Source organism: Lactuca sativa, chromosome 4, assembly GCF_002870075.4.
Source record: "Lactuca sativa cultivar Salinas chromosome 4, Lsat_Salinas_v11, whole genome shotgun sequence".
Lineage (NCBI taxonomy): Eukaryota > Viridiplantae > Streptophyta > Magnoliopsida > Asterales > Asteraceae > Lactuca > Lactuca sativa.
In genome coordinates, this window is record NC_056626.2 from 29,301,816 (window position 1) to 29,317,838 (window position 16,023).

The window sequence follows — 16,023 nt, forward strand, 5'->3', positions numbered from 1 at the left end:
AATTTTTTTTCAAAATAGTTTCATATCAAAGTATCCCAGAAATCCAAATCAAAATATGAGGAAGTTTACGGTCACGCATTTGCCTTCCCGCGATCATCAGAAGTACCTGAAACAAAATCAACAATTGTAAGCCCGAAGCTTAGTGAGTTCCCCTAAAATACCAACGCCATACAATCATTATCATATCATATAAACAAACAGAACAGCCATGCATCTCGAGTCTACAGTGTGACTGGTTCGCCCACACCGGGCCTTCAGTCCACCTGTGTAACTTCCGCAGATCCGGGCTAGTCAATTTAGAGGCAATAAGTGTCGAAAACGACTTTTCAACAACAGATTATTTATAATAAATAGTCTTAACCAAGTTGTAGAATATGTCACAAGGTTTCCGTACATATAAAGAACGCCGAAATCCGAGTTATACCGAAGAGGTTATGACCCGTTGAAGTTTCGCGACGGAACCGGCACGATACCGGAAAGCTAAATAGTGAATTTATGATGGAGCGAGATTTAGCCTTAGAGATCTAAACAAAAGTCGTAGAATACGCTAAAATGAGAGCGTACATAAAAAGAACGCCCAAATATGACTTCGTATGAGGAAGTTATGATTTTTCGAAGTTTCGGCTTAACAGTGTACAACCCGAAATTTGAATAATAGACCGAGCGGTTTTAGCCGACACGACCTAAACAAGAATCGAAGATCTCGTTAAGAGTAGCATAACGAGAAAAAGATGGGCGAAAACGGATGTCGGATGAAGAAGTTATGAGAATTTAACGGACCAATCTTGTCCTGGCATGTTAATAACATAACTTTTAAAATAAAGTCAAAATTAGCCGACGGAGTCTAAACGAAAGTTGTAGAGTACATTCCCACCTTCCCGTGGATATAAAGAACTTTGAAAACGGGGCTCGTATGCGAAAGATACGAATTTTTGAAGTTTGAAGTCGAAATTACGAAGTCTGGTGCGAAGTTTATGACATGGCAGCGCCACAGCCGTCCGATGTTGGTTCCAGAAGTCGCTTCGGATCTTGACGCGTCACCCTCGCATTACGCCCCGCATACGAAGTCCGGAACGTGTCGCGTACGCCTTGCACTCTGCGGTCCAGCTTGAGCCACATCGCCCCATCCGAAGCTTGCCATCTGTATGCCTTATCTGAAGCTACGCCCCGCGTAGAGCTTCTGAACGCCCAGCATAGCGAGGCCCTCGTAGCTATAAAAGGAGGCCGAGGCTGCCTGCATTTTCACACCAAAAATCACTTCTCTCTGTAATTTCTTTCTCTCTCTAACTCCCCAAACCACCCCTAAGCCCTAGGAAAAATACCTAGCACCTAAAGGAAGCCCCGAGGCTCCCGGAGTCCCGAGAAAAAAAGGGTCTTTCGGTTTCGAAACGCTGCTCCGAGCAAAGCCCGGTTTTCTTTAAAATCCGTTGTAAGTGAGCTACGCTTACGCAACTTTTAATATAGCTTTCAAATAATTATAGTAATGTTATTAGGTCCTTAAAATAATTATTTGGGCTATTATTATGAGTTATATTGAGTGTTATTTAACGCATATATAATAGTAATAATAGTCAGGCTATTAATTTGTCGCGGTTATCGTTATACTAAACCCTAGTGGTATTGATATTAGCTCTTATCGAAGGAAATTGTTTTGAGAGTATCGTAGCGCTATCCGAGTGCTGAGTCACCACCTTTCAGGTGAGTGCATAGTTACTTTTAGCTTACACATAGATATGAAGTATTTTATATAAATTACGTGCTATGTGTGCATATTATCTGAATACTTGCTATCTATGCTGGATGAACGATTTTATACACGTTTTAAATGATTTAAACTGTATATGTATTTTATATCTACGAAAATGTTGGGGTAAGACATGTGTAGATGTAATAGATGAAATATGAGTTGGATGATGAGTTGAGAGGTGAAATAGACCGTGAGGTGAGGGTGAGAGGTGGACGATGTGAGAAGCCTTTTTTCCCAAATGATGGCCCCATCATTCAGCAGAGTATGGATGACAACCACGGACTATTCTAGACAGTCCAGTGGAACACTAGCAGGCTCGCAACCTGTAGGTGTTGTGAACGACGTGTTCACCGGTGTACTCTAAAAACCCATTGATATGTATTGCGAGTGGACTCTAAAAAACGATAATGTCAATAAAACTCGTCAGATGCGCCTAAAGGACTCTACTGGCAGAAGCGCTTAATAAAGAACCTCATAACCGCGGCAGATGCGCCTAAAGGACTATTTCGGCAGATGCGCCCGATAGAGAATGTTACAATTTTGGTAGTTGCGCCCTAGTGACAGAACTAACAGATTGTGCTTGACAGATGTATCATTTACAACAATGGAATTGGTACCTATTCCTTAGGATACTCCTTAGGAATAAATGAACGAGGAATAGCTGATTCTTAGGGTAGATACTTAAGAATAAAGAAGATAATGGGGATGGGTAATTAGGTTGATTGTTTAATTGTTTAAACATAATAATTATATTATTGTGGGTTGAAAACCCTATGTACTCACCAGGTTTTCCAATCTGACCCACTCGGTTTATTTATATCACAGGTGTCGATATGAAGTGACATTACACTGAGAGATTAAAGAGATGTAGATCACTAGTGTAAATAAATATAAGTTTTGTTTATGCTTATGTTCCTGTATTGACAATGACATCCCAAACGTTTTAAAATGAATAAAATACGTTTCTTCGAAAATGTTTTGATAACGTATTTATCGTATTTTTCTGGGAACAAATTCTGCAACATTTTTATGAAAAGTAGTACTCTGATTTTTATAAAGCATAAACAAAATCGGTCTTTTCTAGCCGTGAAAATGGGGATGTCACAACCTGGTCCACTCTCTAAGTCTACAGTATGACTGGATCGCCCGCACTGGCACGTCTGGACCGCCCTCTCGGGGCCTTCAGCCTATCTGGACCGCTCGTCGGGTCTTCGGCCTGACTATGTGCCCTCCTGGGTCTACAGTCTATCCGGTCCGCCCTGCGTATGTTGGCCTACAGCACGAAGCAGGACCCGCCTCAACCTAACCTCCATACCAATCAAACAATCATGTGCACATAAATATCATATGCTAGCATGTATATAACAGATAATCATACCAATCTAACAGATCATTAACACAACAACCATCCTATAACCATGATACCGACCTAACCGGTCACTAACATAGCATCATCCTATATACCAGGATACCAACCTAAACCAGGTCACTAGACATAATACCATCTTAACTACAGGATGCAGATCTAGCATATCAATAAACATATCAAGCAAATACTCGGATACAAATCCGATAAAGGGTCGGCCTTGGTGCCTTAGACCCTGTTGATACAGTGAAGATAACTTACCTCGCAATGCCGATATGAACTGAAGAATCGAACTCCCGAATCGCTACCTCACCAAAAATCCTAAACTATCCAAATAATGAATATTAATTCATTACACAACATAACAATCTTGACTAAGGGTCCACACAATCCATCATGTCCATTCTTTTTAGTAGGCCAAGGCCCAATGCCAAGTCCATAACCTTGAAAGTCCTTATGCAAAGCCCATTATTGGCCCAATTTACCAGATTGGGCCCAACTCCCGAATTGGGCCTAATTCTAAGATCCATTATCAAAACTTGGCCCAAAACATTAAATTCATAAAGTACAGCAAAGGCTTAAATCCAATTAGTCCATAAACAGCCCAAAACCCGAAGCCCAATTGTTAAAGGCCCAACAGAGGACGTACGCGGGGCGTACTCGTCCTGATGTTGACCACCGTTGAAGTGGTTGACCCAGTATGTTGGGCGTACTGGATTTATGTTGGGCGTATGTAGTGGTTTGCCAAAATCTGAATAAGTGCTTAATAGCTTAAGCACTTAAGCCCAAACTTCAGATCCAGTGACCAAATGTGCCTAGGACCCATAAAGTCACGAACTTTATCACTTTGGATGTCCAGAAAGCTCTTAATACTTGGTCTTAATCCATTAAGACCTTCCTGCTCCATGCATGGGACATCTTAAGCCATTGGGACCTCATTTTTATCACTCAAAACCCCTTCAAGAGTCTGAAAGAACAACTCATTTCGTCCCAATCACATCATGCACCATCTTGGGACTTTTGGGACAAGAAATGGTTCTTTAAAGCAAAAAATGGCAAGATCTATACATATATGCAGAAATTTTGAAGCTTTTTTTACCTTCTGGAGCTTCTAGGGCACAAACCAACTTTAGATCTACAAGCTTGATCTTCTTCTCCAACTCCTTGATGCAGCACCTTCTTCTTAAAATACTCAAGAAACACTCAATAAGATCAAACACTCAAGGAAATGGCTAGGGTTTGGGGGAAACAACTCTAAGCAGTGGAGGTTGGGGTAAGGGAGGGTTTTGTGCTCATAATGTTGCTTATATAGCCCCCAAACCCTAAATATTAGCGTTTCCTTCTGTCATGAGTACGCCCAGCGTACACAAGTGTACCCCCACCATACTAGGGCGCGCCTAGTACGCTCAACGTACCCTTATGTACGCGCAACGTACTCCTCCTGGTCCTAAAATTGCAATTTAGCCCTTAGACTTTTCATGGCTTCACTCTTCCATCCCCAAGGACTATAAATGGCAAATCTTGGGATGTTAAAAAATTGCTCAATATAAAGATGAAGTAGAAAGAAGAGATAAAGCGTTTATTAAGATAGAAATATATGTAATAAATTAGTAGTTAACAAATTTAATATATTAACCACACCAATTCACCATATCCATTTTAATTTGATAGAATTTAGGACATCTATTAACATGTCATTGATTTATAACTTCAATTTGATCCATACTTTCTATAATAAAAATGCTATGTGCCAACAAAATTAGTCAAAATACCTTGGCTAGTTACTTTATTTACTTCCATCTCTCTAACTATAACTGTGTCATTTGGTGTAATCCGCGAATTATGAGAAATGCTTCTTGTACCATAACATAATATTACAAACAGTTACTAAAAAAGACAGATTAAATGGGATTTTTTTCACTTGCCTGCATCTTTAACTACTTTTACTTGAAAACTTTAAACCATTATTTTGATAAGAATTCTTTTGTAATCACAATGCAAAAACTATCTATAAGAATTGACAAACGAACATATTATAACTTGTTGGTCATTTTTAGCCTGCCTATTTTGACCCATTACCCAACCTAAAAGACCCACCAATTTTGTGTGTAAAACCTTTCTAACTAACCCACTATAATTAACGAATAGATTAGGGTAAAATATGAGGGAGTTTCTTCATTTCTCTAAAAATTAGAAACTTTTCCAGAAATTCTATTATGTTCAATCTCATAATAAAATGAAATAGTTTGGAACATCCGGTTTTCAGGTATTTCCATTTTAGCCCTTGGACTAATTAAAGTTTAATATTTGGTCCTTTATGTAAAAAACCTTGCATTCAGCTTGTACGTTGGGCGTACGTGAAGTACTAGCAGCGTACCTGATCGAGATCCAGAAACACGGAGTCCATGCTAGTACGTTGGGCGTACCAGCTCATACCCCAAACCATAAATTAAGGGGGTTGCTCCCTATTTAATCAACATAATACCTCCCTTAGACCTCCTTGAGACAGCCTCCACTCCTTACAAACCCTAATCTCAAGCCTAAGCCTTGTGTGTGAAGATTTTGAAACTTGTTAGTGATTATGGTGCTCTCTTGTTGAAGAAGAAGACTATTGACGAAAGTGGTGTTGCTTGCAAGCTTGTGGATCCAGAAACTACCTCACGTTGTGCATCATTTAAACGTATAAAGCTTATACCTTGGTGCACTTTTATCTAGATCTCTTTAAGAGGGTTTTTAAGTACTTTTGTCCCCAAGCTTGGATCTTTATGAGTATGGTGTACTCCAAAGCATATTAGTTGTCCTTTCATGTGTTTTAAGTCATGTAGAATCATAAAAATACTTGCTTGAAGGTTCCTTTCTTTCCATGCAAGAGTGTGATGGTTTTTAGTATGATTTAAGTTAGGGTTTTGACGTTTTAGCTTATTTCAGCCATGCAAAGGCTTAAAAGTTATGGACTTTATGGATTAAGACGTTCTATGGAGGCCAGATCCATGTTTGGATTGCATGTCTTAATGATTAAGACGTTCGGGGTAATTTTTGGGATCATACGACGTATGTCCAATGTACTTCTAGGTACTCCCCTCGTATCCAGACCTAACCCTGACTTACCTTATCCTTCAATTACACAGCGCGTAGGGAGCATACACCCAACGTACGCGCTGGGCAATTGACTTTTTGCTGACTTTGAATTTTGGTCAAAGTTTTAAGGTTTTGGACCATGGAAGGGGCAAAATGGTCTTTTGCCCTTAAGGAGCATAGTTATGGGTTCTGTACATGTGAGTTGGGTTATGGACCTTAATTATTAATTAGGGTTAATTATTGTGTTATTAGGCAGAGTTTAGTTTCGGCAGTGCGGGTGTGGGATTTATCTGTTGTCAATGTCAGGTGAGTCTTCACACTTATTCTTACTTGTGGTAGAATAGTTGTATATGTGATGAACAGCTAAGTCCTACTGTTATTATTGTGTTATGTTGCTTTCATGTAACTAAGACTTCGTGTAGTATCCAGGGTTGCTGATAACTCATAGTTGTTTATGTGTTGTGTTGTATGAGTTATCTTAGGGAAATCACTAGGATTTGTGCTTATAGTTTTTGATTAAATGTGTTTTAGGTACTTCTGAGGATCACGGGAAGGCGAAGGCATGATTGTACACATTCGCTGAGAGATTTGTTATTGGACATTTTGCGGCACCCTGATATTTGCAGTGATGATTTGTATTTGATACTAGTGATTTTCTGATGAACAATATTTTCGGTAATTTAAAATGAAAATTTTGGCTTGAAATTTGAGGTGTTACATAGTTAAAAAGGTGAGAAGCTTCATATTAACCTTACTTCCCAGTGTAGTGTGACATCACTAAATTGAAGTTCAATCTTACCACTTCCTAGTCTTACCTGCATATCATTAATTAAAAGTTGTTTTTGGTTGTTATTATTATTTTTCTCTTCCTTCTACTTGTGTTACTTCTTTAGTACTTTCATTTACCTTCTTTTAATGTTTTGATGTTAATAGTGAGGGAAAATATATGAAGAAAACACTTACCATTAGTTTCAACCCCTTTGGGACAAAGGGTACTGAACCAGTAGCAATGATTATATTTCTTTGCTCTCATACGTGTCTCTACACCACCAACGAATATGTGTTTAAGCTTATATGGACCCTGCATATTAGAAAGAGATGTGTGACGCCAAATTTAGTTAACTTAAGCAGAAAATGATTAATTAAAGGCTACTTTAGAGTTCATATTATAAGAACAACCAACCTGTCAATTCAACACCAAGATATACCCAAATAAATATACCATTCTGATTCTGAATGGATGCAAGAGCTCATGTATAAGGGTCCCACTAATGAACTAAATATCTAAAACAGTTTTATAAGCATAAGAGACTAAAAATGAGTGATTGTGTGTCATAAAAAAAACAGCAAAACCTACACAGATGGATCTTTGATGAATTTATATTACCTTCAGACTGAGAGAGTGAATTCTCGGATTGATCAGAGCAAGATGATTGTACTTGAAATTTTTTCTTCAAGAAACCAAAAGCAGCAAAAGATGGTCTAAATGCCACAAGCAAATCAAGTATTTTAGTCAAAGAAGAACAAATATACCTATAGTGCGGGTTTATGGTTTTTTTCATGGTGAAGCCTAGGTGATAGCGATAGTTGGGGATCTATGGTTTTCAAAGAGAGCAGTGGCGACGATGTCTAGGGTTTGCTTTGATAGTGCATTGCTTATTAGAAAAACCTAAGATGAAAACGGTGACTGATTGCAAGGTTAGGTTTTCTATCATGTTGAAGGGTGAGTGACGGCGAATTGGTGGTTTTTCTGTAATGGTCGTAGGTTTTCTACAATATATGAAGAATATGGATGTCAATCAAATTGGATTTCCTTCAAGATTAATATATGTGTGAAAATTGAGAAGCAGGTCCCAAGATTTATGAGGTTTTTAAAGAGGGTTGATAAGGTTTCTAGTGAGGGAGGATGGCAATCACAAATCTCAGTGATCAGTAGCGTGATATCTCGACCACAAACTGGAAAGTCTTATTAGTTTCCACCTATTGTTACCAGACGAATTTGATTTCAAAATTAGGAGTATAAGGCTATTGGGTGTAGGCAACATGTTATTACATGTTATCACATCCAAAATGTCTATCTTATCATCCTAGTCACTTTATGGTATTATAACACCCAATGCGGGAATAGACAACACCAAATAACATGTGATAACACCTACCATTTTCTATTTATTTTTTATTTTGTTTTTTATGTTTTTAATTTTTATTTTTCTAATTTGTTTTATTTTTTTAATTTATGTCATAATATTTATAAAAAAACATATAAATTAATAAAACATAATTCAATTAAATACTAAATTAAACATACTTAAAACTAAAAACGACATTACAGGGAAAAAAAAAACATCGACCAAAAGCATATGATAGTCCTAATAATTTAAAAAACTTAAAACCGATAAACTATTTGTCGTCCAAATATTTTTGCTCGACCTTTGCCTTCATTTTCTGAAGCACTTGTGCTTGTCACAGTGTCATATTTTCCTCGCTAGTTGTTAGAATTGTAAAATCCTTCATCATGCGATCTTCCTGGCTTCTCGACGAAGGAACTCTAAATGCTCACGTTGCAAGTCATATCTTTTAATTGCGATTTCGTTGTGGGAGTTTTCTGTTTCAATTATGCGTGCTCTCGAAGTCTACTTTCGATTTCCTCTGCATCTCGTTGAGCACGCCTTTCTTTGTCGCACCCTATCGGTCGTCGAAGCGGGGAGATCTCTTCGATGTCGTTGTTGTCGTCAAGTAGCTTATCCGTGTCTGCATTTAGGTCGATGTTTGTGCGTGCGTCAGGAACGTAGATCGAACCCGAACTGCGAGACCTCTTTGATTGTTTTTTCCGAAAACGTGTCCATTTTATTCTATTCTTGGTCGTCCTTGACAATCTCTCAAACTTTTTCGTGCTCGAAAACGTGACCCGTCTCGTAGGGGTGGCAATTCGGATAGTCGTTTCGTGTTTTCACCTAACACGACACGACACGAATTTCTTTTCCATAACCCGAACACGAAACGAAACGATATCGTGTTTTTTCTGCTAACACGAACACGAACCGATTAGAACACAAAAAACACGAAATTACACGACAACACGACAAAAAACATAAAATAATCATTTCATCGATAATTTCTCTTAAAAAGTCAGCAAAACACGACAAACATGACTAAAATTAACTCAAAACAACACGACAAACATGACATAAACTAGTACTAAAATGTTTCAAACTTGTGACATCAAAAAGTCCATTAAAAACTATGCCTCCATCGATTCATGCTTATTGTTCTTGCTAGCATCTTCCATAATATCATCGGTAAGCTCTTCTAAACACAATTCTTCATCACCTACAAAACAATAATATATATATATATATATATATATATATATATATATATATATATATATATATATATATATATATATATATATTAAAAATGGTTAAACACTAAACAAAAAGTTTTCAATAGGTGTAAAAAACACAATCACCTTTAATTCCAAAAGGCCAATCTTTTGAACAAATTAGAGCCTCAACAATGCCATGATTCAACGAACTTCGATATTGATCAAGTACATGACCATAGATGAACAAAAGCAGAACAAAAAAAAGATACAAAGCATAAAAATATGATCAAAAGGCAAGTGTATACAAGTTCATAAAAACATAAGCATAACTATATGTGAGAAGTCCAAAAATAAAAGCAAAGTTTGAAGTAGTAAAATAGATGCCATTTTTTTCTATAAAGCATAGTAACATACATATCTTGTAACCGATTTAAGAGGAAAGAAAGTTCACAAATACAATAAACATACAAACAAATCTTGTATTCAATTTCAGAAAATTTCCAATGAAAAAGAACATGAACTAGTTTCTATAATCGATTTCTTGAAAAGTAGAGTAGAGCATAGTGCATACATATCAACAATAAGAAAAGGGAAACAAGCCAGCATCGAATGAGGAACGATAAGCAACAACAGACAACTACAATCAATTTTTATGATCGATTTCTTGAATATCAGAGCATACAGACAATGATGAACAACAACAAGAATAAAATTTAGGGGTTAAAAAAACAAAAACTTACCGATCGGTAACGATAAACAAGAGCAGCAAGCGAACAACAAATATTTAGCAACAAGACTTTGTAGCGATGAAAAAGGAAAACAGACACTTCTTACTTCTTAGGCATCAATTCTTTTGATACAGCAGTGAGGAGAAATTAACTTGAGGAGAGCAATTAAAATAGGGAACAAACAAAGGTCTCTATTTAAGGTTGGGGAGTTGTCATCGAATCCGGATAATCGAATCTGGTTAAAAGAAGAAGAAGTAATAGCAGGCTCATTGGAATCATATGATAGAGGCGAGACTCGAGATGTCAGTTGAGTTCTCAAAGGAGATTTGGAATTAATTTTAAGCACCGAACGCTCTATCCTTCTAGGTTCCCAATACATGAAAAGTTTGTATTATATATAATATATAAATATTATTAAAAAGTTGTAAGTTATAATTTTGTATAAATATCGGTTTAATCGTGTTTGTTGTCGGGTTACTATCGTTTTAATTTCGTGCTGTTGTCGGGTTAATTTCGTTTTGAATTCTGAACACGAACACGACACGAAACGACTTCGGGTTTTTTATAAACAACACGAAAACGACACGAACACGAATTCGAAATTCGATTTCGTCCCAATTTCGTTTCGTGTCATGTATTTTTGTCGTGCCATGTCAGCTTTTGCCACCCCTACTGTCTCGACATGATATTGGTCCATCGCCGCTCTAAAAACATCAAAATTGGACGCACCACTTTGCTTGTGTGATGAAAGTTTGTTGTAGATGAAATTGAACTTGGTGCACTTCTTACTTATTTAAGTCCACTTGCTACTCAACATATTGTAATTGCGATAATTTTCATCCTTCTTCAAAATAGCCAGAAACTTGTCGATCACAACTTTCCAAAAAACAACTTTTCTCATATCGTTTCCTTTGTTGGGTTTTTTGATGTCCCGCACCACGACACCATCAACGTGTATTCTTCCTGGGCAGTCCACCATGTTGGAGGTTCTTCTTCTGAATGCTCCACCGCAACCGCTTTCCCTTTATTTCTTGTTCTCCCTTTGTTGGTCGTTTTTTCGTCTCCCCCCCCCCCCCTTCCCCTGCTAGCGTCTCGACAACCGTTTCTTGCATGGGTGGTGGTTATGTGGTAGTTTGTTGCATGGTAGCAAATGTGTTGAAAAAGTTTTGTAGAAGGGTTGTAGGGAATTGTGTGGGGGTGAGGCAGAATTGAAAAGGTTTTCGGAAATTGGAAGTTGCGATGAGCTTTGCGAGTTGAGGATGTTCGCGTACGCCTCACATTGTGCAAAACCAAGAGGAGAGGATGTGTTTGTGTTTAGAGGAGGAGTCTTGGGATTTTGATCCATAGTGATTGAATGTGAAATTGGTTGAGTTGTATGTAATAAGATGAGGAAAATAGGTTGAATGTGTAGGTAAAAATTGAAATTTTATGTGTATTTATATTGGAGTTAAAATGGATTTTTTTTACTGCATGATCGTTTCACAACAAAAAGTGACCATTTCACTCGATGCAAGCCGTTTTCTCCCTTTGTCACCATAAAACCTTGTAACATAATAGCCAAAAACGGGTATTGGGAGTAGTGTACCAGGCGTTATAACGCCGATTTTTGGATGCCACCTCGGAATAATTGGGAGGCGCATCGCCGTTCCTAGTCGTCTGAAATTGGATTTGGAGAGCAAATTAATCGTTTAAGCAGGAAACATCAAAATAACCTCCACCAAAAAATGACATGTGGCATAACATTGGCCTAAAAGAACGGAGATAACCGTTTTCTCTCCATATAATGACCCTTTGCAACTAACACACATGCGAGACAAAGGTGTCATGTAAAGCAGGGACGAGGGTTGAAATAGTTGATTGTATGCATGTTATTGGTTCACATGATCGTATGGTTAGTTTAAATTATTAACTTCAAGATGCATTAAAAAAAACATGAGCTCACTATACATCATGTTTACCAAATCAATCTTAAATTATGCTAACAAGAGTATTTGCAATACTGATATCAATATTAATTAGGGGAAAAGAGAAGTCGAGCATCTGTGACCTTGGAGATGATGCACATAGCACGCCTTTAGGAAGAATTTATCATATCATGTATCCATGCATGTTTATGGCAGTCTTGGATTAAGTGAAGTGAAACAAATTAACTCAAAAAAATCTCGTCAAATTTAGCAATGAATTAACAAAAATACTCAAATTCACGAATTCTGAGGTTTAAAAAATTTGCAAGAAAAAAAAAACTATAAAATAAATATTAGAAAAATGTAAACAAATTGAGATTGCTAAGTTGCAAGCTTTTAAAAGTTTTGGTTGTGAGTTTAGATACCAAACATTGAAGCTGGAACTGGAAGGCAGGAAAGAAATAACTTAATTATCTTTGGTGAGAATCTCTATGATCAAAGCAATATAAACCATACATCTTAACCACCTCAACAACAGCTTCCCTTGTTTTTTATTTTTAGAAATTTATATATTGGCTAAGTTTCAAATAGTCAATTTTTTAGTTTACTCGATGAATTTTTTTAAAATATACATTTTTTTAATTTAGGGTTTAGGTCATTTTTGGTCACTTAACTTTTGGTTTTGTGCTCATTTGGTCACTTAACTTTTTTTAAGTTTTAAAAGGTCATCAAACTTTTGCCTTTATGCTCATTTAGTCACTTAACTTTTGGTTTGGTCACATTTAGTCACCTAACTTTTAAAACTGTGCTCATTTGGTCACTAAACTTTTAAATTTTTGTAAAAGTTTGGTGACTAAATGAGCAAAATTTTAAAAGTTAGGTGACCAAATAAGCACAAATCTAAAAGTTAAGTGACTAAATGTAACCAAACCAAAAGTTAAGTGACTAAATGAGCACAAAGTCAAAAGTTTGATTACCTTTTAAAACTTAAAAATAGTTAAGTGACCAAATGAGCACAAAACCAAAAGTTAAGTGACCAAAAATGACCTAAACCCTTTAATTTATACGTGAATTTTATACAATTCTCGCGAAATATTCACGAGTTTAACTATATCAGGCATTGGCTAATTCACGGCTAAATTACATGAGGTTTTTATAAGACTATTAACCAGTATGGGTCCGTTGTATAGAATTTTTATCTTATATTTCGTTGCTATCTCTTCCATACTTAGAGGAGTTATTTACGGGATGTTGTTTATGGCATTCCTATTTATTTAGTCCTTGTATTCTGTTGCCATTAATTAATTTTGAACAATTTTTCTGCTTATTCTTTTCTCTCTCGTTAATTCCATTATGGTATCAGAGCAGGTTTCACAAACCTAGCTTTCGATCCTAAAGAATGGCAGGAGACAAAACCAAAGATGGAGAAGGTCCTAGTGGTGGGATTACATACGACTCACCCTATTACCTTCATCCATCTGACTACCCAAAGCAATTACACGTGAACGAGATCCTCACCGACAACAACTTCGCCGATTGGAGCCAAGAGATGACGAACTTTCTCTTTGCTAAAAACAAAATTGAGTTTGTTGACGAGACGATCGAGAAACCCGAGAAAGGTTCTTAAGATTACATGCCATGGATGCGGGTCGATGCCATGATAAAGGGTTGGTTGACGACCGCCATGGAGAAGAACATACGGAACAGTGTCAAATACGCAGGGACGACATCGGAGATATGGTCAGATCTGAATGAACGTTTCGGGAAAGAAAGCGCTCCTAGGGCGTATGAGTTAAAGCAAAAGATCACTTCTACTCGACAAGGTAGTGCCACTGTATCCACATACTTCACACAGTTACAATCCATATGGGATGAATTTCAGTCCATATATCCATTCCCTCGATGTTCCTGTAACAAATGTGAATGTAATATTGGCAAGAAGATTAATGAGCATCAAGAGAAAGAACGTCTTTATGAGTTTTTGATGGGACTAGATGCCGAGTTCACATTCATTAGAACCCAAATCCTAGCCACTAAACCAATTCCTTCTCTTGGGACGGCATACCACATGGTGACTGAGGATGAAAGGCAAAGAGTCGTCTCCAATGAAAGCGCAAAACCTCTCGAATCCGCTGCATTCAAGGCCTTTCAAAGAAGGAATGGACCTTCAAGTTCGAGCAAATAAAGAACCGGAACCAAGGCTGTGAAGGAAGGGACCGATCACTGCACCGAATGCAACAGAGATGGTCACAAGCGTGAAGGTTGCTTCAAACTAATTGGATACCCAGAATGGTGGCCCAGAAAGAAAGGAGAAAAGTCAAAGGGCAAAGCGGCATGTGTCGAGACGGAGATGAGTCCGATTCCAGGTTTGAGAAACGAAGATTATGAGCTTTTCTTGAAGCATTTTTCTGGAACAGGTAATGTCGAAGGTATTAAGCCCACAGCCAATATGGCTCATAAAGAAAACGAAGAAGGTGAGTGGATTCTCGACTCGGGTTGCACCGAATACATTACTCACTTGCCCAACGTCCTTATTAAAAATAAGAATACCCCTTTCGAAGCTCCTGTCCTCATTCCCAATGGGGATTCCATCCCAATTGAAGGAAAAGGGGATTGTGTTCTTCCACGGGGAACAAAAGTGAATGGAGTTCTTTATGTTCCGGAATTCAAGTCCAACCTTCTTTCTGTCAGTCGTCTTGCTCGCCACCTACAATGTGCCATAACTTTTTTCCCTAATTTTTGTACCATGCAGGGGCTACTGAAGAGGAACTTGATTGGTACGGGGAGATGCCGAGGGGGACTGTACCGAATGAAGATGATTCAAGGAAGAAAGGCTATGGCTGCAACCATTGAGACATGGCACAAAAGGCTTGGACACGCATCAAAAGGGAAGCTTGCTAGAGTTAACTTTCTCAAAACTAGTGTTAATCATTTACAAAATTTTTGTGATTCTTGTGCGAAAGCAAAACATACGAGATTGCCTTTTCCTTCTAGTTTTATTAAAACAAATGCTCCGTTTGAGTTAATTCATTATGATATTTGGGGAGGATATCGTGTTCCGTCATATACAAAAGCCAACTACTTTCTTACTATAGTTGATGATTTTAGTAGAGCAATTTGGATATTTCTTCTTAAATACAAAAGTGACGCAAGTCAATATCTTAAAAATTTTCACAAGATGATAGAGGTCCAATTTGAAAAGCAAATCAAACGAATTAGGTGTGATAATGGTGGGGAATTTACATCCACTAGCATGCTTGAATTTTACAATGAGAAGGGAATTCTGTTAGAGACCACATGTCCCCATACTCCCGAACAAAATGGGGTTGTTGAAAGGAAGCACACAGAAACCTACTCGAGACTGCATGTGCCTTAAGGATCGGTGCTAACCTTCCTAAGAGGTTTTGGGGAGAATGCATTTTAACCGCAGCGCATGTGATCAACCGTATCCCATCCAAAGTGATTAAAGACAAAACTCCTTTCGAATTGATCTGGAACAAAGAACCGGATTACAACTCTTTAAAGGTCTTTGGCTGTCTCGCTTACTTTAAAAACACCAATACGAGAGGTTACAAGTTTAAAGAAAGGGGGAAGCCAGGGGTATTTCTTGGATACCCTCCTGGAACTAAAGGATACAAGATTTTTGATCTTGAAACAAGAAAAATAATACTCAGCAGAGATGTCAACTTCCACGAAGAAAATTTTCCTTTCAAAAATATTCAAGAAAATAGTGAATATGAAACCGAAGAACCAATGATGTGTCACGATTGTCATTGTCATGATGAGCCAATTTAACACAAAACAAAAGTCAAAACTACATATAGCAAGATGCTCAAGTAGATCATGACCAAGATAGTGAACCAAATGACTCA

The 16,023-nt window shown here is 37.5% G+C and overlaps 1 protein-coding gene and 1 long non-coding RNA gene across 2 annotated transcripts; one reads left to right on the plus strand and one right to left on the minus strand.

The window, feature by feature from the left end:
- Positions 1-9,279: 9,279 nt before the first annotated feature.
- LOC111894486 (uncharacterized) lies at positions 9,280-10,590 on the minus strand. Its single transcript, XR_002851239.3, has 3 exons — positions 10,260-10,590; positions 9,664-9,728; positions 9,280-9,521 (listed from the first exon to the last, which is right to left on the minus strand). It is a non-coding gene; the product is annotated as an uncharacterized LOC111894486 (long non-coding RNA).
- A 3,194-nt stretch (positions 10,591-13,784) lies between these two features.
- Positions 13,785-14,336, plus strand: LOC111894406 (uncharacterized). Its single transcript, XM_023890478.1, has one exon. The coding sequence runs from the start codon at positions 13,785-13,787 to the stop codon at positions 14,334-14,336; it is 552 nt and encodes a 183-aa protein (XP_023746246.1).
- Positions 14,337-16,023: the final 1,687 nt, after the last annotated feature.

Coding starts and splice junctions, on each gene's coding strand:
- LOC111894406 (XM_023890478.1), top strand. CDS start 13,785: ATGCCATGGATGCGGGTCGATGCCATGATAAAGGGTTGGTTGACGACC.